Source organism: Pholcus phalangioides, unplaced genomic scaffold, assembly GCF_987345545.1.
Source record: "Pholcus phalangioides strain wild (caught in Gottingen) unplaced genomic scaffold, Ppha-v1.0 ptg000037l_1, whole genome shotgun sequence".
NCBI classification, from domain to species: domain Eukaryota; kingdom Metazoa; phylum Arthropoda; class Arachnida; order Araneae; family Pholcidae; genus Pholcus; species Pholcus phalangioides.
In genome coordinates, this window is record NW_028301624.1 from 2,897,974 (window position 1) to 2,921,340 (window position 23,367).

Consider the following 23,367-nt stretch of genomic DNA (forward strand, 5'->3'; position numbering starts at 1 on the left):
CTTATTTATAGCTCAGTGTTTTTTGTGAAGTTTTTGCTGCCATCTAGTTTTCAAGTATGATACTAAATCTGACTTTTATTATTTTTTATAAATACTAGATAGCAGCAGATGTGCCACAATAGATCAAATTTACCTCGATGAGGTTTTTGAGTCTGGCGATAGATGGCACTGAAACTCCCAATATTTAGACGTAAAATTATTATCCAAGAATAATGGATTCATTTTCGTGTATTTGACATCCGGAATCATTTTTATTAAGAGAAACTTATTAGGATTATTGTTTTCCTTCAATAATAGTTCCATCATCATCAACATCACTATTACCGTCATCATCATCACTATCATCATTTGTTTTTCGTAGTGAAGTGTAAGCCGTGAAAGCGTGTTCGGTAATGTGTTGAAATTTCGAAAAGAGGAAAGCGCAAAATGTCTTCGAGGACAGCTCATAAAATTAACACCAAGTGGCGTTCCGACGATATCAGAGCTGGGGAAAGCATCGATTTCTCGACGTTTTGTTTGAAGCCGCTGGTGTTGAAAGGCTTGCACAAAGCCGGTTTCAAAATCCCATCCCCGGTCCAGTTGAAGTCGATTCCGTTCGCGGTATTTGGCGAAGGTAAATATGCACAAATGAGGTTTAAATGTCTGGCTGAATTTTTTTTAAGGCTAGTTTATGGCTACGTTTAGCTGCTCTTCGTTTTTACGAAATTGTATATTTGGCTACTCTAATGTAGGGCGGCTTAAGCGAGAGTGCAAGGGGTGCGGTGCACTCGGCCGGGAAGTGATGAATGGCGGCTGAACAGCTGTATGATCCCTCTTGGAAATGTGCTGGCGACTTTTTTTTTCTTTGTTGAGGAAAAATGTCAGACAGCTTGACAAATTGCCGCCAAGAGTGAAACGTAGACATGCTTTTGGAGGTTTTTCATGCCAAATAAAACATCAACCAGTAAACCTAATTCACAAGCAGGGCTGCAACTGAGATAGCAATCACGTCTATGCTCCTTCAACATACATGAAGGGGGTGAAAATTTGAGCTAACCCCAGCTGACCAGTTGCGGCTTCTTCCTACTTTATTTTTGTGACTTTTTTGTTATTGCCTAACTCGATTTGGCACTATTTGCTACAGTTACTTGTGATACGATCATAAAATTTTGAAACGTGCAGGAGAGGATGGTGTCGGTGGAATATTGCTGTTTTGGCATAATCAGAATTCTGCGACAAAAAGGTATACCATATAATGAGATACAGACTGCAAAGGGTATACCATCGTTTTCTGCATTTCCCGCCATATTTCGATTGAAGAGGTTGGCTGAATAATGGTGTATATTCCATTTTTTGCAAAATCTTTTCTTTTTTCTACCTTTGAAGACCGAACACTACCCCCACTTCCCATCTCAGTGAGATATTGAAGCTTTCCCAGAGGATGGGCATATATTTTTTTTGGATGATTTTTTTGACTGAATAATGTTCTATATAGCTTCCATGCCACGTTCCTAAAGTAAGTTCCTGTTGAAATCGACAGATGTAGTTGCTAGGCATACCAGGTGTACAAGTATGAAATGCGGATTTTTTTTTTTTTTTTTAAATTCGGAAGAATGATAAAAAGTGCTTTATTCAAAGTATGCTCCATTGCTTGTTATACATTTCCCCCATCTTTCCTGAAATTTGTGAATACCACGCCAGTAAAAATCTTCCTCTTTTGCTGCGAACCATTCATCGAGCTATTTTTTCACATCTTCGTATGAACCAAAGCGTTGCTCAGAAAGTACGTGACCCATCAATGCAAACAAGTGGTAATCGGAAGTAGCCAAGTCTGGTGAATAAGCCGCATAGGGTAGAACTTCCAGCTGAGTGCTTCCAACGTGCCGCGAACCGCTTTTGCTGTATGTGATGGAACATTGAACATTGTCAAGGAGGATTTCACATTGTCATGGGGCATTGCAATTGGAAACAGCTTGTTGACTAACGCCCAATTGCTCTGTTTTTGTGTGTGTGTAGTATCATCTTCGTCCAACAATGTTTCCAATTCCACATCTTTTTCTTTTTTTTTGGCGGTTTTCCATGTTCCTTGTCTGTAACATCGAAGTCGCCACTTTTGAAAAACCTAAACCATCATTCACACGTATCTTGCGATGGAGCATGCTCACCATAAGCTTCTCGAAGTAATCGGTATGATTCAGCAGCAGTTTTCTTCAAATGAAAACAAAAAAATTAATGCTGTCCGCGAATGCACTTTGTTCAGTATAACTTTCGACATATTGAACACAACAATACAACACTCTGCACACACTTTTCCAATTTATTACTTGTGCGCATCTGACACTTGTTGATGACACAACAAAATGGTGCAGTGTCAAATCTTTGTAGCACAAACTGCATTGGTGCACCATCTGTTTTCTGAAATCCGCATTTCATACTTGTACACCTGGTATTTGCATGGCTCCAATCCATGTAGAGAAAAGCTGTTTCTGTTATTGCAGGATGACTTTTATGGTGTCTCTTAAGTTTGATAAAACGGCAAACCGTTGTTTGGCCGAACACTTCAATTATTGAATATTGTCGTATATTATAGATTGAGATAATAAACTGTGTATGTATATTCCATCTTGAATTCATCTCTGTGAAAGTGGCGATTGCTTGACGCAAAATAAAGTCGTCACGTTGGTGCTAACCATGCTTATGAAATAATAAACTGGTAAACTTAATTCATGAGCAAGGCTGCAACTGAGGGGGGGGGGGGGCAGTAGCCTGATGGTGGACCAGACAGCTTTCTCTCTGACCACGGGCACCAAACTTCATGCTTGCTATGGCTGACCAAGTATATAGTTGCAGCCCTGTTCACAAGTATGATTCAAGCCTCAACAGGGAAGCGGAGAAATATTCTTGATTATTGCATATTCAGGGGTGGGAAATTTGCGCCGCACTGCGCCAAAACTAATATCTTGCTCCATCCTGCTCCAATAGCGTATTTTCGCATTTTTCTGCGCCAAATAGTGAATTTTGCTTCAGTATGCCCGGAATTTCGGAAAGGACGTCAAAAAATTTTTGTTTCTGCTTGCCGCGAAACGTTTCTTTACGAGAGAGAAGAGCGTGTTTTATTCCACTATACTTAAACTATCGGCCCCTGATCGGGCTTTCCATCACGAAACCCCGATATTGTCCGTGATCGTGGAACTGAAGATGGTTTGCAATGCCTTTCAGCTTTAAAGTGCAAATTCGAGTGTTTCCGTTTAAAAAAAAAGTCATCACTGGAAGCAGCAGAAATTTCTGTAGTCGATTAACATTGTGTTAAATCCCGATGTTTCGTGAAAAAAAATGTTCATTCCGGGAGTAAAAAGTGCATGTCCGCCGAATTACGAATGTTAGTTTAGAAACTTTGTCGAATAACGAGCGTTAAATCGTCAATCTCGCCAAATAGCGAGTGTCAGATCGCCAATCTCGCCAGATAATGAGTGCTGAAATTCTCTCCCATTTTGCAACAATTTCTTTCCAAGTATAAAAAAATTAAAAACTTATAAAAATTTTTTAGCTCATTTGAAGTGCTGCTGTTCAAGGCAGCAAATAGTGCCCTCAGTAAGCAAAAATCATCTTAAATAGACGGGTGCAAAAAATTTTATGATAGCCGCTCTTTCAAACAAGGTGTCAAAAGCCTAAAACAAAAAACAAAAATCAAGCTGAAGAAAAGATGTTTGATAACAAAAGACAGTGCAGTTTTATTTTGAAAAGGATTGAGGGTTAACGAAAATATTCTTGTTAATTTTACTGCTCCAATTTATAAATATCTGCTCCGAATCCCATATTTTGCTGCTCCAAATCCCGAATTTGCTGCTCCAAAATGGACTTAGTCACTTCCCACCCCTGCATATTAGCTGAGTGATTTTGTTCTAAAATTGATTTTTCTATATTGGGAGGGGGGTGCGGAATGTCCTTCTTGCACATTTTTTTTTTTTTCTGAGCAGGAAAAACTTTTATCCTGCGACACTCCCTATAGCTACTACTACTAAACCAGACATGCACCTCATCCATATTCCTCTGCGGAACCTCTAACGAATTAGTACATGTTGGAGTGTACGTGTAGTAAAACCAGGAGTGAAGTTTGTTTCTGTGTAATATTTGTTATGTGTAGTGCTGCCATCTGCCACCAGTTTTTATAACTGTGAGTGAAGTGTAATGATTGAATGATTTATTGTTGTAGGCCTGTCGCACTCTGTGGTGAGACTTATGCAGGGATCGGCTCGCATTTGTGCCTCGAAGTTGGGAACCACAGAAAACCAACTTCAGCCAAACACCACTGTGGTGACGGTGGGGTTCGACTCTTTATAGCTGGAGGAGAGGCTACAAACACTCCACAAAAGCAAATCTTAACAGCATTAGAAACGGTTGTAGTATAATACTTCTGGCGAGAAGGGCATCTGAGAGCGTGGCAATAAGTTATCGAGTGAAAGGAACAAAACCGAAGAAACAGGGAAAAGGGAATAATAACAATAAAAAACGAACAGTGGAACAGCTATAGTATTAATTGTTTTTTTGGCAATTTCTTTTTCTTTGGCAAGAAAAATGTCTGAAATCATGATGAGAAGTCACCAAGAGTGAAACTGAGTGGCGACTAGTCATGGATTCCAGGGTTCAGTCTTATTTTATGAAATTTTAATTACCACCAAATTCATTACAATAAATAGCTCGCTCCTGAATGAAGGTAAGCTGGCTTTTGAAAATACACTAAAAATGGTATATATATATATATACATTGAGTACATGTGCTTTGTCTCTCCCCCCCCCCCCCTTCGGAAAAAGTTAAAATGACGGCCCTGGGGTAAGGCCCGCCGTATAAAGACCACCCCGTATAAGACGGGGCCAATAGAAGAAAATATAGTCAATAAAGGGGGCCATGGGTTGAAGAAAAAAAAGGAATAGGTTGAAAGCCACTGCATTAGAAAAGCCAAACCACTTTTGTCTTATTCAATTTTTTTATGAAATAATTTCAGTTTGACTTATTTGTGCATTGCTAAATATTTTTTCTTTTTTTCCCCCGTCAGATTTGATCATACAAGCCAAGTCTGGCACTGGGAAAACATGTGTCTTCGCTATCGCTGCTCTGGAAATTCTTGTTGACAGTCCAACTTTACAGGTGATGGTTTCATTTGCTGAGTTCATATCTTAAATGAATCGGTAAAACTTCAGATTACGAGCAACCTCGGTGTATGAGTGTCTCATACAAAGGTTTGCAACAACTGGCTGATGTAAATAGAGTCACTATGGGGGAACTTGAAAACCATTTGTGCCTAAAATAAGCTTATTTTTTAAGGGTTTTAACAATTTGCTGTAGTGGATTAGGACAAAAAAAAATCCAACTGCCTTTGCAGGGAATCAAGCCCACATCCTCTCACTTTTCAGTAGAGCGCATTAGACTGCATGGAGAATGAATATCTCAATCTTTCGTTAGAGCCGGTGTGTACTGAACAGGTCCATACATGGATGGTCAGACCGAACCTAACTCAGGCCAAAGATCACAATTGCTGACACTGCCACCAGGTGGCAACTTATCCTAGGATGATTATAGCCACCTTATCTGTTCAGTGGGCACGAGCTCTAAGGAGAGATTGAGATATTCATTGCTTAGTGAGTCTAGTGAGTCTGACACACTTCCGGAAAGATAGAAGACGTGGGTTTGATTCCCGTGAGGGCAGTTGAATTTTCTCTTTTTCCTAAATTCATCTTTGCTTCAGCCAGTTGCTAAAAACCTTTATATGAATAGCGGAGAGTGACATCATTCTAAGCTTGTTTTCATTCACTGAATTGGAATCTGATGACACAAATATGGAAAGTGGTCATTAAATCCTGGAAAATTCTGAAAAAAGAAAACTTGAATTCATAGAATGATGCAATAAATGGCTTATTAATATACGCTATAGTTAGGCCTAGCTAACAAATGAGCATTTTGACTATGTTATTGCAAAGTTTGGTTTCTTAATGCACAGACCCTTTGTGTGAAAAAATTGAAATATATAATTATTCACTTGCATTCTAATTTTTAATATTTTTATGTCAAACTTTAAATATGTGCTAGCTTCTGGTTGGCTGACTGTTTTGCGCCCTGTATTTTCCAGGTGCTGATTCTAGCACCGACACGTGAAATAGCTGTGCAGGTATGTGGTGTAATCAATTCGATAGGTGCGCTGCTCGCAAAGCTTCAATGCCATATGTTTATTGGTGGAACTCCAGTTTCCGAAGATTTCAAGAAACTCGAAAACTGTCAGATAGCAGTTGGAACCATGGGTAAGATTTTTTTGTATTTTACTAAAAAAAAAAAAATCTTTCTTCAAACAGAAAACCGTGGAGGGGGAAGAAATGTCGAGTGAATGTAGTCCCGTAATTTTAAAGCTAATGAATACTTCAAAAAAGTGTCAACTGATCTGAAAAGAGTGATGATTAAAAAGTTTTATGAGATCAGGCCAAATCCTGTGTGACCACGTTTAGTAGTAGCACATCATGGTTCTCTCTCAAAATGTAAAATTTATGATTAAAAATAATGTTCTTATCTCGAAACAAAGAAAAAAATCACAAAATAGTACTGTATTTAAAGATAGCTAGGGAAGTAAAGCCAAAAGTAGTGCAATGTAGCAAAAAGTGGACTATCAACAGTTCAATACTTCATTGTCCTCATGAGAATCTTTCCTGCTGCTTCAAGGATGAGCTGCTTAAGTATTTTGCGGACCGGTGCAAAATCAGCCTTGCTGCCCTTTAAAATGGAGTCCCCATCCCGCGAAAACCATGGTGCACGCCAAGTTTGCATGGGCACCTGAAAATGAACAATCAACTACTATTCCATAGTCATAAAAAAAACATTCGATCTGCTGTTCAGTAAAAAAATGAAAGTGGAAAAATGCAAGCTCCTGGGAAATTAAATTTTTGGGGAGGGGGCTGTCGGGGTTAGAGAACCAATTATTTACACAGGGCTGCAATTATATACTCTTCCAGCCAGACAAGCATGCGTTATGCCTACCTTGTGTATATTTTTTAGAATTTTAAAAGAGAAAAAATTTAGCAAACCCTCTGCTCCGGTGCTTGGGGCACTCTATATCTACCTCCATCCTTTTCTTGGCTTGTGGGAGGTCTATGGCAACCCTAGGCAAGAAGGTGCAATGTCTGAATCTTAGAGGTCTTGGACAGAATTTTAAGCTATTTGCTTTGTTAAAACATCAAAGTCAAATTGCAATCGAAATATTTTTATCCCATTATGCTGCCCCCCTGCAATTTAATGTCCAGACACAACCACACCTGCCAAAGTCTTACCATGTGCTGCTTAAAGGTACAACAGAAACAGCGATAACTTGACTGCAGGAAGCTTACCAGCACAGTAGTTAATGCTTCAACCTTGGTAAGATTAGTTTGTAACTATTACCTACTTCAATTTGTCTTGTTGCTCAAGTACCATATTTTTGGTGTTATCGTAAATATCGGCAGATATTGTGACTGTATGTGTGTAATTAGTTATTATTCAGTTACATTGTTCATGTCAAAAATCATGCTAAAACATTAAATCTGATTTAAACATTAAAGAATGAATGCCCAATTCAAAGGGAGAAAAGAATTAGGCATGAACAAGATAAAGTAAAGCTCATGGGATAAGTGGAGGTTTGCTCATTAAAAATACCATGTTTTCCCAAAACATGGGACCCGGGCATAGTAAATAAGAGCCGGTCATATACCATAGCTGCCAAGTCTCTCAGATTTTCCTGGAGGCTCCTGAATTTCTACTCTTTCTCCCGGACTCCGGAAAAATTCTTTTGTCTCCCAAATGTTGCCTGTGATTGTAAAAAATCCCTACATTTAGGAAAAAATTATTCCCCAAGAATTTATGCTAAAGAAAAAAACTGCTGCTTTATAAGAGTTCTGTAAATTGTCACAATTTCATCAAATCACAAAAAAAAAAAAATTCCATTTTTGGGAAGAAAACACAAATTTCAACAAACGTCAGTCCGGCCTTTCAAAATCCAAAATCGGCACTATCAAGTATATATGCTTTATCCATATGTCCTGTTTCAGTCCCGACAGATTTTTTGGTTTGCGAAATTTGATTTTTGAGATGTTATTTAACCTACTGGATGACCATGAATAACGATGGCTTGCACAATGTCACTGTTTTTGCAACAGGAAAATATCCATAAAATTTCCCTTTTACTAATGAAAAATCCCTAAAATGTTTTAAAAATTCCCTTTTACATTTATTGTACAAAATTTGGATCCGTGCAAAAAACTCCCAAATTCTCATTCTTTATAAAGTTCGCAGCTATGCTATACTGATTTGTGCTCTAAAAAATTCATTAGGGCTTATTTTCAGGTGTTGTACTATTTTTCCGATATACAAAGATCTGAATTATCTGCGAATGTCCGTAAAATTTGGCTTGAATTTCTTACTACTGTATATACTGAGAACCAACAAAATTTTTGTAATTCATGTCAGCATATCTATTAAAATGGAAAGGGGGCTGCTGTGTTTTAGAAAATTTGAAGAACATTATTTTGAACATTTTTCTTTGAAAAAAAAATGGCTCTTAAAAATTTTTTAACTGGTACCTATATTTTTTTGTGATTTGTCAAGTCTTGCCTTATATCTAATCTATCTAGAAATAAAGCTCTCTTAAAATGAGCATTTGTTGTCTATGGGGGGCCTGCTCCTAGTGCATTGGTACTACAGCTATCACTGATTTCATCCCCAATTTCCCCATATGCTGAGACGGCCCTGCTTTCAATAACTTGTTTTATGTACCTAGAATATCACAAATCTCAAGATAGGTAATGAACAGGACACATGCCCCACTTCATTTCTTAGAGATATATCAAAGCAGACCTGCCAGCTCTCCCGATTTAGGCGGGAGACTCTGGATTTTTCATCCTTCCTCCCGCTCTCCGGATTTTCGCAGAAAATTAGATTTTACGCAAGCTTTCACCCATAGAGGACAGTCGTGGTCATTTCCATCGAGCAGCCTTAAAAAAAGTCTCTGTAACCACATTTAAGCAACTAGCAAAGATGCGACTTCGTTTTTGTAGCGTTTATCGGCAATCATTTATCAGGGGCATGACCTTGGTTGCCGAAATTCCTGTATAATCGTTATTGTATTCCATTAACAACTGTGCGGTAAACACATTTTTTCGTCGGCAGCTTTGTCATTTGAGTTATTTTTTTAAATATTTCTTCCGATTAAACTTCTGTGTTCAGAAAGAAAATATAAAACTGTAAGCTATAATAAAGTTAAAATATAAAGCTTTTAAGAGTTCATATACCCAAGATAGAATCACTGATAGCATTCACGAAAGGAAACATATATTTTATGAACAATATGTAGATGTGATTTCTCTATTCTGCTCAGGGGCAATGCAGAACCTGCCTTGGGGGGGGGGGGGGTCCCCCTCGGGAGAATTTCTGGATTTCAAAAGTTGGCACGTCTGTCAAAGTGTTAAACTGTAGATAGGCAATCATTCTTGAATGAATCCTTACTTTGGAGTTGTCTGCTTCTCGTCTGAGGCACCGATTTTGAGTATTCAGTTATTTGATTAATATTGTTATTTTAAGTAAAATTAAATAAACAGATGGTAACCAAAGCGATAAAAATTTATGTATTAATGTTATATATATTTTGTAAATTTAGTGCATTCGTCAAATGTTACAGCAGCCGTGAAAATGTGTCCATGTCGCTGATTATTTTAACTAGGGCTTATTTTTGGGGTTGGGCATCCTGAAAAATTGTGCTAGGACTTATATATTGGTTAGGTTTTTTTATTTTCAAAGAGACACTGTAGATTTAACAGATAAGCATGCTCATCTTTTCACAACATTTTCGTGTATAGAAAACGTGTGTCTAACAGCAGCCAACTCTACGAAGATGTATTCCACTCCCTATAGAAAAAGTGTGGTATTTACTCTGTTTTCTGATGAATATACATATTTTTTCATGATTTATATTAGAATGTGAAGTGTTTATTGCAGCATCAGTGAATAACCACAAGTTTCCTAACTCTACATTTCATAACATCTGATTTTTACAGGTCGACTTAGACAGCTTGTCGAGTTGGGTGTCATGACCGTTGGCTGTGTTCGGTTGCTGGTACTTGATGAAGCAGACAATATGATGAACTATTCGTTTTCGGAAGATTTGCAGTAAGATTTTTAATTATTTTGTTCAAAAAAAATCTTAATTTAATTAGCTATTATTTTCATAATTCCCTAAGAATGTTTGGCTATACATAACTGACCAATATTAATATTTTCAGACATCCTATTTACTACAAACAGACGATTTTAGAGAAATCCTTTGGTACTTCAATATCCACAAAAGAGCAACAGGCCTACAACAATACAATTCAGTTATTAAATTTCACTCATAGTTAGAAAAATTGATGGCATTACACAGAAACAAACTTCACATCAGGTTCACAACATGTAAATGCACATTCCCACATGTACCAATTCTTTAAAAGTTCTGCAGAGGAATATGGGTGAGGTGCATGTGATGTTAGTTAGTAGTACTGCTATGAGATCATTTTTTTCAATTTTGAGTGAGTTCAATTTCTCAAATTTTTTTTAACTTAAAACATTGAAGTGAAACCTGTAGCAGCCAGCTCTCTGAATGACTGCCCCATTCTTGTGTAATCACAGGTTCTTAACCTTTTATTGTAGGTGCCAATGCTTCCAATTATTTGGGAAGCCTTCCAATTTTTTAATCTTATTAAAAATCTTCTGGTGAGAAACCAAATTATTCAGATTTTTTTTTTGTTTACTTATAGAACAGTTCTTGAAAACCCCCAAATTGGGCTTTGCAAAAATGGAAGTCCCCCAAAAGAAAATTTCTTAACCCCCTTGTAAATCTAGGCTATACAGTCGAATACTGTTTTAACGAATACCGTTATAACGAAAATCTTGTTTTAACTAACACTTTTCTAATCCCCCCCCCCAAATAAGTTTACATAGGAACAATGCTAGGTAACCTGGAATTCCTTTATAATGAAATTTCGTTAAAACAAAGTGATTCTTCCAGTCTCTTGACTTTTGTTATAACAGGATTCGACTGTATTATAAATAATGTTTTAAGAACTGGCTTAATATTAATAACATTATTTATTACATTAAAAGTAGGTACATAAACTAAGCACTAGAGTTAAAAGGCCCAAACTGCTTACTCACTGGAGACACAAAACGTTGCGCTTACAAAAGCCCCATTGCCACTACATGATAGCAAAATAACCCCTCTTGATTTTAGCCTTTTAAATGGCTAAGTATATTACAGTTTCCTTGACAAAAATATGAAAAATTGGGATTCGAAATAACTGGTAATCATTGGTTGTTGCCAAATATGATGCCACAGATAAGCAATGTTGCCAGTTATTGCTAAAATCAACAGTGGCAGGAAATAAAGCATGACTGCACATAACAGTTGATTAAAATGAATTCTGCAAAAAATAGACATTTATAGCATTGAAAATATGTGAGATATTCATATTTATAGTCATAGTTATCGTAATATAATTTATAGGTTGTAAAATTTTTTTTTAATCCATGATTTTAGTGAAGAATAAAAATTCATGTAGGTTTCGTTGAAAATGTTAGAAAAACAAGACATTTTTAAAGAAAAAAGTTGATACTGCCATAATTAGGGAAAAAATGCAAGAATGTCCTGTGGAAAACATGGTTATATGGTCAACCTGTGCGGTCCTCAAAAAAAACCCCATTTTCCCCTTTTATTTGTATGACTTTTTTTTGGCAGTGAAATATTTCATTGGAACCATAATCTCACCTCAATGCCTGGCTGAGGAAGCCTACATTATTCTAGTGTTTAAGTAGTAATCTAGTTAAAAAACAGTTGTATTCTGATGTCTGTTCATTAATGCCTAAGTAACTTGAGTGAGTTAAATAGAGCTTTGCATATGCACCAGGCAATTTTAGTAGACTGCCGTCTTCTTACAATATTGTTCAGAAAATCTTCACCCTTTTTTGTCTCCCTGTCTTTCTTTATAGCTACATATGTAATCGTTTACCAGAATCGAAACAAGTTTTGGCTCTCAGTGCAACCTACCCACCAGATCTACTTGATTGTGTCAAGAAGGTGATGAGAACTCCGAAAATTATTCGAATTGATGAAACAGAGCTTGCTCTAAAAGGTGCCTATTTTTTCCATTATATTCTCGCACCATATTTTATATTTTTTCCATATAAGTCTGGAGGTTTTGAATACCAATGTATAAAACACAGAGAATAATATTATTGTCCATAAGTCTATGCTTACGTTATACATTGTAAAATTTATTACTCAAATATTTATTTAACCCTCTCAGTGGCATTGCCGATGTGTCTTGCCTAACTTGATGCTTTCTATTTCAGCAATTACGAGTTGCTTTGAAAATTTTATTCCATATAAAAATTCTCATGCAGCATCTGTTAATGCACTAATTAAACTCATTTATTTTCACCTAAAAATTTCTTAGATCAGGGTGTATAAATTCACAGAGCTTTAAAGAGTATTTTCAACCAAAGCAGAGCTGACAAGACTTGATACCCAAAGCATTTGTTTTGCACGTTTGAATACAGCTTCAATTAGAAAACCATTGCATTATAAATGCTAGTAAATGTACCATATCATAGTGCAAAAGTAAGAATAACTAAGTTTGACATATACAAGCTAGCATTGCCAAATTAAATGACATTTTTGTCCTACAGTTTAGTATTTTGATCGCTAGATATATTTCAATGTTATGCGCAATAAGAGTATCGTTTTAAGTATCAGTGGTTATCTAGATCATTTAATAATAACAGAAATCAATATTACATTCATGATGTAATAAACTTTTTTAAACACTTATGTGTTGTAAAAAAAGAGGACAGCAGACTGTTTATATCAATGCAAACATATATATATAAGCAGTTGCAGAAATTTTGGAAGGTCAAGAGTCATCTTGAATCAAAGAATGTCAAATCGTTCCACAGTTTTCCCTTCAATGTTCATGTTATGCTTTATTCAAATTTTATAAGAAAAAAAAACATATTGTCCAAAATAATTCTGTCTAGAGTAGAAAATTATTTTAGAATCATATTTTAAATATTTATTCTTTGCATAACATAGTCACTTTAAACATTACATGCAATTAACGTGTGCATTTCCAATGGGAATTTTTATATCGAAAAGCAATATTTTTGAGGTTTTTGATGTGACAACAGTTAAACTGCGGTTTAAACCGTCAAAAACTGCTATGTGTCAAAAACATGCCAACCCTGGCAGAAAGTAGTTTCATGATAACGTAATTACATTTTTAAAGGGTAGATAGTGCTAAATACTGATGTTACTAAATGTCTTTGAAATAGCAAAAACTGAAGAATTTAAAAATGTATTGAGGGTGATTGTGAGAGAAATATATAAAATGTCATTGTAGTTTCGAAATTTCCTCCGTTGTAGAGGGATTTATCATTGTATCAAGTATAGTTGTAGTGAGGTTTCTCTGTATCTCTATAATTCCAATTGCTATTGCAGAAATTAATAGTTTCCAGAAACACTTTAAGACATCAAAAGTTAATCTATATGAACAGGTGAGTCTCTGCAAGGTTCCCTCTGAACATTGCAATTACACCAAGTCATGACAAAATGTTCCATTTTACGAGTAAATAAAAAATCAAATTTAGCAAATAAGTAGTGTCTATTCACTATTGGGTCAATTCGGCTGTTCATTTATCTGATTAGCCAAATTGCTAAAAATAATAGAAATAAAAAGCCAATGAAAAAAAATCTGTCTCCATATATTGAGAGGTCGTCTTTTTACTTCATCAAAAAGTTCATTACAGTCAATATCCATTTTAACAACTGGTAAGATGAGTCCCAAATGTTTACATATAATGAGTATCCTGCATGTTTTCCTTTTGATAAAAAGTTTATTTTTGATGTATGGGAGGGGATCGTTATAATGAGCGACTTGTATATAGAAAATTTATTACAGATAGATTAACAAAAGTATGAATCTTATACAAGAAATTTCATAATATAGACTAAAAGTTATTATGTGGAGACTCCTCTGTATCTGGTTAATTCTTATGTATTTTGTTTTTATTTGAAGGTATCCTGCAATTCTACCAGATCATTCGTTATCATCCCATTCATAACATTGTTTCACAAGCCAAATTTTCTGCATTGCTTGATATTTTGAATAATGTTGCATTTTCCCAGTGTTTGGTATATTGTCGAAGCATTGGAAGGTAAGTTTGTGTCTTGTGTTATGCAAATCGTGGATTGAATCCATGTCTTTTTTTCAGCAAATGTTTTCAGTGTTTGATTTATTTTAAAGAATTTCGCTTACCTTTCAGGGTGGATTATGTTTGTGATCTACTTAACAAAAGTGATCATGCTGCCGCAAAGATATCGAGCGGAGACAGCCAAGAAATGCGGATAACTGCAATGAATATGCTGAAGGATTTTCAGTGTAGAATTATGGTATCCTCTGATCTTGTAAGTGTTATTTTTTACTTCGGTAGGTGTATGCTCTTGATTTTTTGTTCAAAATATGAAGTGAAGTTGATGTAGCCTTGCTTATATTAAGTTATATGTTGAGATAAATGAACTAAAATTGAGATAAATTAAAACTTCCATGTTATGGGATTCAATCAATGGCTTTTATTCAATAATGTCAAGGTATTGAGATTTCTGTTTTTCCTTCTCATTCAGACTGCACGAGGAATTGATGCTGAAAATGTGGATATGGTAATCAATTTAGATATCCCAGATACATTAGAAACTTACTTGCATCGAATCGGAAGAGCTGGACGATATGGTCAGTTAAATTTTGAATTTATTTCCAGTTTGTGTTTTTTATCTTTCAAAATTGCCGTTAGAGATGTTAATGTCTCAATCGGATACCTCTCAATTCATAAATAATCTCTTGGTTGTTTTTTTTCCTAACAAATTCAGCTTTTGTTGATTGTAATCTTGTGTTAATTATAACAATCAAATGCTGCACGTCATTAATATCATTTCATTTCTCAAAAGGTTCTAAAGCGATTGCGATAACATTTGCTACTAGCGGACAGGAAGAACAAAAATTAGGCTTATTCGAAAAGCATGGGAATTTCAAAGTCAATGCTTTGCCAAGTAAATTTTTTTTCTTTGCTTACACACACATTTACTTTGGTATGAATGTGTTTTATTGCTCTCAAACTTAAAATGAAGTGTACTCTGTCAAAATGTTCATATATCTTGTTGACAGTTTTAATTTTGAAAATATGAAGTCAAACTTGGTTATACTGGCATTAAAGAAACTCCTGTATTTTTTCTTTTTGTTGATACTGAGGTTGAGGTTTTTGATATACAGTAAAACATAAATTAATTGAGATGATCACTAAAGATATAAAACAAAAAGCCTGTCAATCATAGGGGAATTTATTTTGTCCGATAACTTTTTCTCTGTAAACATCCAGTTGTTTAATCTCATGCTGATTCTTAAATTTGTTGAGCCAACCTTGGTCTGCCATGAACAACTCATCGCCACCCAGCCGGTTATTGAGCACCATCGCTTTCTCTTACAGTATGTTAAAACGTACATTACAAACCACCCTTTGGCTACTTTACTGTCAAAATCAAAACCTTTATCAAGCTCAAAATTTAGTTTTGTTTTGTTTATCCTGTTTTTAAAGGTTATTTTTTTAAATCATTTAATTATTTAATTTTGGATTTGTGTCATGCCCAGTCTCTGACCATCATTTTTGCAATACCATATCCCACAACGGTTCTCTTCATTGATTGGTCATCTTTTAGTCTTTTAATTGTTGTCACGTCCATTTTACAATGACACCACAACTCTCTTTCTTTTGAACAGCCTACCGTATTGTGTGTCTGCTAATCGTGTTAGAACCTTCAGGCTGTAGACGTTTGTTCAATCAATTCGTTTGTTCTGTTGTTCTTTTTTTTTTGTTATGAAACTGATATTCTGTGAACCATGACAATATCTGCAGAGTAGTGTTTTCCAAATCACCCACAGGGGGGGGGGGGGGGGTTGGAACATACCTGTGGAGCAGTGATGGTTACAGGTATAACGTAGGATCCTATGAGATTGCTCCAAAGTGGGTAATAAGAAAAACAAATTTCTGAGTAGTGAGGAGAGGGGTGGATGAACAAAAAAATTTTAGAACTATAGTGCAGAGCTGTGTTTCCAGGCCCATATTAGACTCGGGCAACAGGGGCATTCCCTCAGGGCTCCAGGCCAAATGATGGGCCCCACAAAAATGAATACTTACTTTGCATGATCCTTTCAAGGGGACCCCAAGAAAAGTCTGCCCATGGGCTTTGATAAGGTATGCTACGGTCCTTAGTGTTTCCTAACCTTTTTGATGTTGCAGACTCTCTGTAGTGAAAGTCAATGCTCCACATATCCCCTGTAATGCCAGAATGTGTTTCAACGCCACCCTTCCATAAAATCCAAAATATGGGGTTTTTTTTATAATTTGCATAACAAAAAATAATTTTTTAAAAATTGCTATTTCAAAACACATTTGTCAATCACGCAATGGTATTAAATGAAAATTATCTCATGGACCCCTTAGAAAGTACTCGCAGACCCCAGGTTCAAAGACACTGGTGTAGAGGGTTTATCATTATATCAACAGGAATTATGGCAGTGATGCACAAACTTTTTAGTCTGGGGACCAGATATGCAGTATTTCTGTCGCTTGTGGACCAGAAACTAGTATGTATGGTGTGACCACATGACCCAATACATTTCCATAGTTTTTGCTGTACCAAATTTTTAAATAAAATTTCCCGTTTTCACCTCTTACTTTCAATCAGGCTTACTTGAACTTTTGAAATAAAGAATTAAGATTTCTTTCACAATTTAGTCATAATCATCATAAAATAATTTATATTATAATTAATATATAGTCAAACCTCGTTAATGAATCACTCTTGGGAGAACAAAAATATGACTTATTAAGCGGAGTGACTCGCTAAATGGAGCAAGCCATAGCTGTGCCAGTTACTGCCTGAGGACAATTGGGACTTCGAAAAAGTGACCCGGTAAGCAGAGTGACGAGTTAACCGGGTGACGTATTAACGAGGTTTGACTGTAGTCATATAAACATATTCATCTCACATATTTGTCAAATATATACACTTTTGTGAATAATAAATTTTCACCCATTGCGTCTTGTGGAAGCTCTCTACTTCCCACCATTGGTGATTTTTCAGCAATTTTAGCGATAGTTGTTGTACTTCACAACTTATAGTTGATTGTTTACAACTTTACTTGTTTTTGAAATTTTTTATGGCTATACTATAATTGAGAACTTCCATTTGACACTTTTTGGGTGATAATTTGTGATATCCAGTAGGATCCCGATTTTCTATATCCTATATTTTTATGAAGAAAATATGTTCAGCGTAGGTATTTATACTTTCCTACCGGAACACCTTTGGTGAGCTGGATGTAAATCCTTAGCAGGCCATAGTTTGCCCTAGTCAAGGGTATCTTAACTTCTCGCCGAGACACTGCCTTAACAGTCTCTTGGTGCATGAGGTGTCTCTGGTGACCTTGCATAGCAGTTTGCATCTATTATGTCAGACTTGAAAGGTGGGAGGGGCTCGATGCATTGTTCAGCCTTGGAGGGGGGAGCATGGTGCAGTTGATGTTTCTGCACGTGTCACCAAACTTACACAGTTTCTTTGCCGCCTCCTTCTAATTCTGTGTTGTGGCATGGCCCCCACAACATGCAGCAGGGCCCCTAGGCTAAGATTTTTAGCGGGGCTTCTCAATAGTGAATTTATAGTGTGCAAAAGCAAAAAATGATAATCATTCTTGGCCAGAGTCCTTTCAGCCCTACGTTTGGGGCGTGGGCATGGATGTTGGTACCACTATAAAATGAGCTTGGCATATGAGCAACTAAATCATGACTGTATTGTACAGTCAGACCTTGTTGTAACATCATATAACTGAGGATCAAATAAATATTGACAAGCAAGGTGATGTGATATGATATGCAGTAATCCAAATTCGGTAATTATGGCAGGATTTTCATAAATTGATGTCTTAAGTTAGGTGATATTGAAAGCCTTAAAGCATAGATGCTCAACCTGTGGCTCTTGGAGTCATCTGATATGGCCCATGACCTCAAACCTAATTTTGCAAAAATGGACTAAGCAACACATTGCCAGATCGCTTAAGTAACCAGCGGAAAGTTCCACATCACTTAAATGTCCTATTGCACATTTCCAGATCTTTTGAAGGACCAGCACTGCATTTCCAGATCACTTTAATGACCCGCTGTGCAGTTCCATATCACTTCTTCTACACACATTCCCAGATCACTTTAGTGACCCACGGTATGTACCCAGATTATTTCATCCCCCCCCCCCCCCCCCCCACTGTAAATACCCAGATCACTCAAGTGACCTGCAGCATATGTTTAGATCACGTTCCATCAATTTCTCTGTGGCCTATTCACAAATCACTTGAGTTACGGGACCTGTGACGCTTTTCTAGAAGCTTTTCTAGGCTCATGCGCATTTCCCATGTGACTTGGCCCACACCACATTCCCAAATCACTTAAGTGACCCACATTTTCAAACCTATGAAGTGGCCCACGTTCTCCTAAATGAGAGTGAAAAAAAGCAAAAAGCACCTTTGCTTTTTTTCTCTTTTTTTATACCATGTAAATGTTTCCCCCCCCCCCCCCTCCACATCTGTCGGAAATGGAAGATGTAACCCTTAGTGACAGTATCATATCAATATTTTTTTTATCAACTCAACGTACAAATTCTATTGCAGATCCTCTTCCTTGGGAGTTGCTGACATGGACAGCAGAAATGCTCAAAGAATGTAAAACAAGGCGTTGCAAGCGTACCTTAGCTGAATTCAATGAACTACCTTCTCTGGCAGACACCTGTGAAAATGACAAAGCAGATGATTGGGAAACTGATCAGTTAAACTCGGATTATCAGGGGAAAAATGGAGTGAGTGGTACAAGCATTGAAACCATCAAATCAAGCAAAATAGCAACTTCAGAAAGCAGCAGTACAGAATCCAGTGATGATGATGACGTGAAGAAATACCAAACTCCCAATTCAAGGCATCGCTTGTCATCTGACTGTGATGACACGAAAGTTTTCACTGATGCTGTGGAAGATGAATTCAGCGATATCAATGAGGCTGGACCAGCATTAACTGTCGAGGAAATCAAAGCATGCAGCTTCTCGTCAACTAATAAAGTTTTCGATTGCACTGCAGATGATGATGTCACTCTAATTGCGGAGGAATCCGGCTGTTTGACTTCAGTTTGCGAGAACTTTGAAAACAAATCAACTTTACTCAATCCCAGAAGTCCTGGTGGATTGTGCGTGCTTCCAGAAGAGAGTGGTGAATTGAGTGCCTCACAATCGTCTTTACTGCTTGAGCAAGAAAATGAAAACATTGGTTCAGCTGTGTTGGGTGAAAAGCAAAAAGATACTGATGCGGAGAAAACAATAGACCTGCAAGATTCTTATATGAGCAATAGTGATTCGTCATCACGTGCTGATATTGAAATTAAAAGCAACTCGAGTCACTCGGATACTGAAGCAAAATATAATGATTGCAATAGCTTGGGTATGAATTTGAATGGTAATATAGAAACTATCGTTACCCCAATTGACAATAAGCAAAATGTCATTAAGTGTGAACCCAAGGAAAAATACAACATTGTCTCAGAAATTTCAATTGTTGAAATGATGAACAAGTTGTGCTTGCAAGAAAATATTGGTTCTTTCCTTTCTTATGAGGAGCTTCTGAATGATTACAATGCCTGCATGATAAAAGGCATCAATCTTGAAGTGAACTACGAACAGGTTGATTTGACGGAAAAGAAATTAAGCCACAGTACGCTTTCAATTGTCCAAGAATATCTCTTGCAGCAGAAAAGAGCCTTAAGTCATAATATAGCTGAAATATCTTGTAATGCCTCAGAACCTACTGCTGGGAAAAAGTACAATGGTTCAAATGGCATTGTGTCCGAGCAACAGTCAACCACATTATCATCGACAAAACATGAGAGTACCGGGAAGAAGTCTCCGGAATGCCAAAAACTCTTTGAAGGAAAGGAAAGTGGTGACGATCTTGAAGAACATAAGGAAGACCAGGTATGTTCCGTAATGAGCAAAGATCAAAATGCAGCCGATAACACGGATGCCAAGACATTGCTGTACAAGATTCCAGAAAATGGCAGAGTGAACAAAAAGAAATGGGAAAAAGATGTCAAGAGACTGGTGGGTTCGAAGATGAAAGGTAGAAAATCGCCTGTTTTGGAGCATGAGAACACCAAAAGTGTTGCATTGTCGAGTAATGGTTGCAATTCTCAAGAGAAAAATTATGAAATTTCAGAATTAAATGCTCCAGAAAACCATAAAGAAATTATTGAAAATAGCCCAAATAAAGATCAAGTATGTGATAATGAAAACGATACTGTGTATTTATGTCGAGGTACAAAAGAAAGAGAGCGAAGGTTTGGAACAAAAACTCATTCAGATGAAAAACAGTTTTCTGTAGGTTACAGAGCTTTGAAATATAGGTCTGGTAATGTTGTGCCTAACGGAAAGGACTCTCGAAGGTATCCAGGTGAAGAGAATGCAGATCCCGAGACAAAACCACATTTTCGGCATGTTAAGAGGGGTCATAAACAAATTAGAAGTCGAGGAGACTCTCATTCTGAACGTGAAGCATGCGTTGACGTAGCTCAGCAGCACAGATATGATCAGTCAAAGTTTCGCAGAGCTACTCACTCTGGTAATATGAATAAAAAAATGAGTTATAGTGATAAAAGAAATCATTTCGCTGCCGAATATTGCGCCAAATATCAACCCTACCTTCCTGGATTTAGACGTAATCAAGAAAGTTGCCCTGCTCGACATTCCAATGGTCACGAGGATAGACCCCATCATTGTGCATTTGAAGATGATAGGCAGAGGTACGACGACATTTTCAGGTATGCTGAACAGGACTCCAGTTTCATTTCGCTAAAGAAGTACATTCACTGCTGTGGCTGTCCCCACAATCAGGCTCCTTCTGCTAAAGATGGCGGGTTTTTGGATGTGCTATTTGAATGTGCAAGTCACCGTTTCTGCTGTGAACATAGGGAGCTGAAGGAATCGTGTTGTCTTTTTGGGAAACACAAGTGGATTACCTCACCACCTCTGAGGTGTGCTTTTGGGCAGCGTAGTTTTTATCGCCGGGATGAAGGAGTTAATCTGCATGATCAGCTGTTGGAGAGATTGAGATTCAAGGCCCAGCTTCAGCCCTGTGCTACTCGTCATTGAAAGTTCCTGTGTGTGTGCACCAATATTTTGTATTTATATGTGTGTTTATGTATGAAAATTACTGAGTAATTTACGATAGTACTTATTAACATGTTATCTTGAAAAATTTATCGTTCGTAAATGTATTTTCTAAGTTAACAAAAACTAATTTCGTCCTTTTCATGTCATTAAATCATCTGTAATTCTATACTAACGAAGTATAACTACAACTGTTAGTGTTTTGAGTAATCTTGAATTCTTACTTTCATTCATTGCGTATCAAATGATTATTGAATAGTCCCGCTACAAGATCAACGTGTACTTAAAGTATTTATTTTTTCCATTTCATGCATTATTAGACTTCTTGTTCATGTTATGTCAATTAAAGAGATAATGTCGGAACAATGATATGTGTGAAAGCTCCATACATTACATATCAGGATGCGCTTCTTTTGACCATTGAAGCACAGATGTGACCACATATCGAGTATTTGGCTTGGTACAAATTTCATTCAACATACTCAATAGCTATCAAACTGGTATTTCCCTAATGCCAAAAAATCAGGTGGTTTAATCGATGAAATTATGTGTGCCTGATCTTCCAAAAGTTTTTATTGCAGATCTACTTTTATTTCCAAATTAAAAATTCAACTTTAAGTTTGTTAAGGGTGAGGGTCTAAACTTCCTAGTGAAAATTTTGATTTGTATAAAACCCGAGTACAAGATGCAATTTGGCTACGTCACGTCAGACAGTCCTTTTCTTCTAAGTGAAGTGATCAAGGTATCAAGAAGCGCTCGTCAGCAACTAAACTTTTGCACATTTGGCTTTTAATTCTAGAAAAGAATAAAATTATCCAACACCACACATGACGTAGCCAAATCTAATTCCTGCTTGGATCTATAAATATGTTTGCTTTTTTCATGTAAACTCAATTCATACTGTATTTGGTTTACATAATTGAAGTCGTTTGTCATATTGCATATCAATTTATAATGAATATAAGATGTAATTATAATATAGTAATGTATTGGATGTATAACTTAATGTAAAGATAATTTTGTAATGAGATGTTTAAAAGTGGAGGAGCTTAATATAGCAAGAGAAAAAAAAAGTATGAAGAGTTATGTATACCAATTGTTTTTTTCCCCTGTCGAGTCTATTCATTTTGGAACATTCATCATTCTTATTTCGAGTTAACTGTGTTTGATGTGTTCAATGCCAAATATAAAAATGATTCATTTGACTGTGAATTCTGTTTAGTGTACTAACTGTAAATTCTAGGGTCTACTTTGCTAATTAACATATGTAATTTAATATTGTTTTGGTATAACATAGAATGTACACATGTAACATAGAAGCTATCAGAAAATAAAATTTTTAAATATCATGTTCATGAATCGGTACAGTAGAACTCCAATTACAGTGACCTCTCGCTTATGCACCAGTACAAGGAAACAGGAAAAAAAGATGTATAAGAGTGAATAGCATTATGTACCTATAGATTGTGAGTGCAGAAAATTGTGTCTCATAACTGAGAGAAAAGTATAAGTGAGAGATCTCTGTATTTGAGCTAATGTAGTCAGGACCTAACTTGGATTACTGAAACCTCATATCATACAGAATGGACAGAATTTTGAGATTGAGTAAAATTAATTGAATCGTAAATGGTGAAAATTTTACATTTACCCAAAAATTATTTCTAACTATTATGCTGTAGGAAAAAATGCTCGTTTAAAAATATGAAATGAATATAGTATAGACTTGCACTGTAATGTACAGGGTGATTACACATAAAATAAAGTTCCTGTACTCATCTAAATACAGCAAAATTTTCAGGACGTCTTAAGACCATGGGAGAGAGATTTATGCAATAAAAATAATAGTTCAATTTTTTACCACCAAGTGAAATGCTGATGCTTTTTTTATTGCATTTCTTTTTTTGATGTTCCATATAGGGTATGTACCAAGTTTCAATGGACTACGTCCACCAGAACAGGTGCTACATAGGTCGAATCTGTCATTGTACTGACAGGCGCTACATTAGTCTGAGCAGTGGCAGAATAGAATTGAAACTACTCA

The 23,367-nt window shown here is 36.4% G+C and overlaps 1 protein-coding gene across 1 annotated transcript; it reads left to right on the forward strand.

Annotated features, from left to right (window-relative positions):
- The first annotated feature begins 337 nt into the window (after positions 1–337).
- LOC149065912 (uncharacterized) lies at positions 338–22,675 on the forward strand. The gene is made up of 10 exons (XM_089253331.1): positions 338–613; positions 5,034–5,125; positions 6,105–6,273; positions 10,045–10,156; positions 12,011–12,153; positions 14,095–14,233; positions 14,342–14,483; positions 14,700–14,805; positions 15,021–15,122; positions 18,790–22,675. The coding sequence occupies exons 1-10, from the start codon at positions 427–429 to the stop codon at positions 21,306–21,308; spliced, it is 3,711 nt and encodes a 1,236-aa protein (XP_089109457.1). The 5' UTR covers positions 338–426; the 3' UTR covers positions 21,309–22,675.
- The last annotated feature ends 692 nt before the right edge of the window (positions 22,676–23,367 follow it).

Excerpts from the sequence above, each read along its gene's own strand:
- LOC149065912 (XM_089253331.1), top strand. The coding sequence starts at position 427 with ATGTCTTCGAGGACAGCTCATAAAATTAACACCAAGTGGCGTTCCGAC. Across the intron at positions 14,234-14,341 it reads TATTGTCGAAGCATTGGAAG|GGTGGATTATGTTTGTGATC; the intron begins GTAAGTTTGTGT and ends CTTACCTTTCAG. Across the intron at positions 14,806-15,020 it reads CGGAAGAGCTGGACGATATG|GTTCTAAAGCGATTGCGATA; the intron begins GTCAGTTAAATT and ends ATTTCTCAAAAG.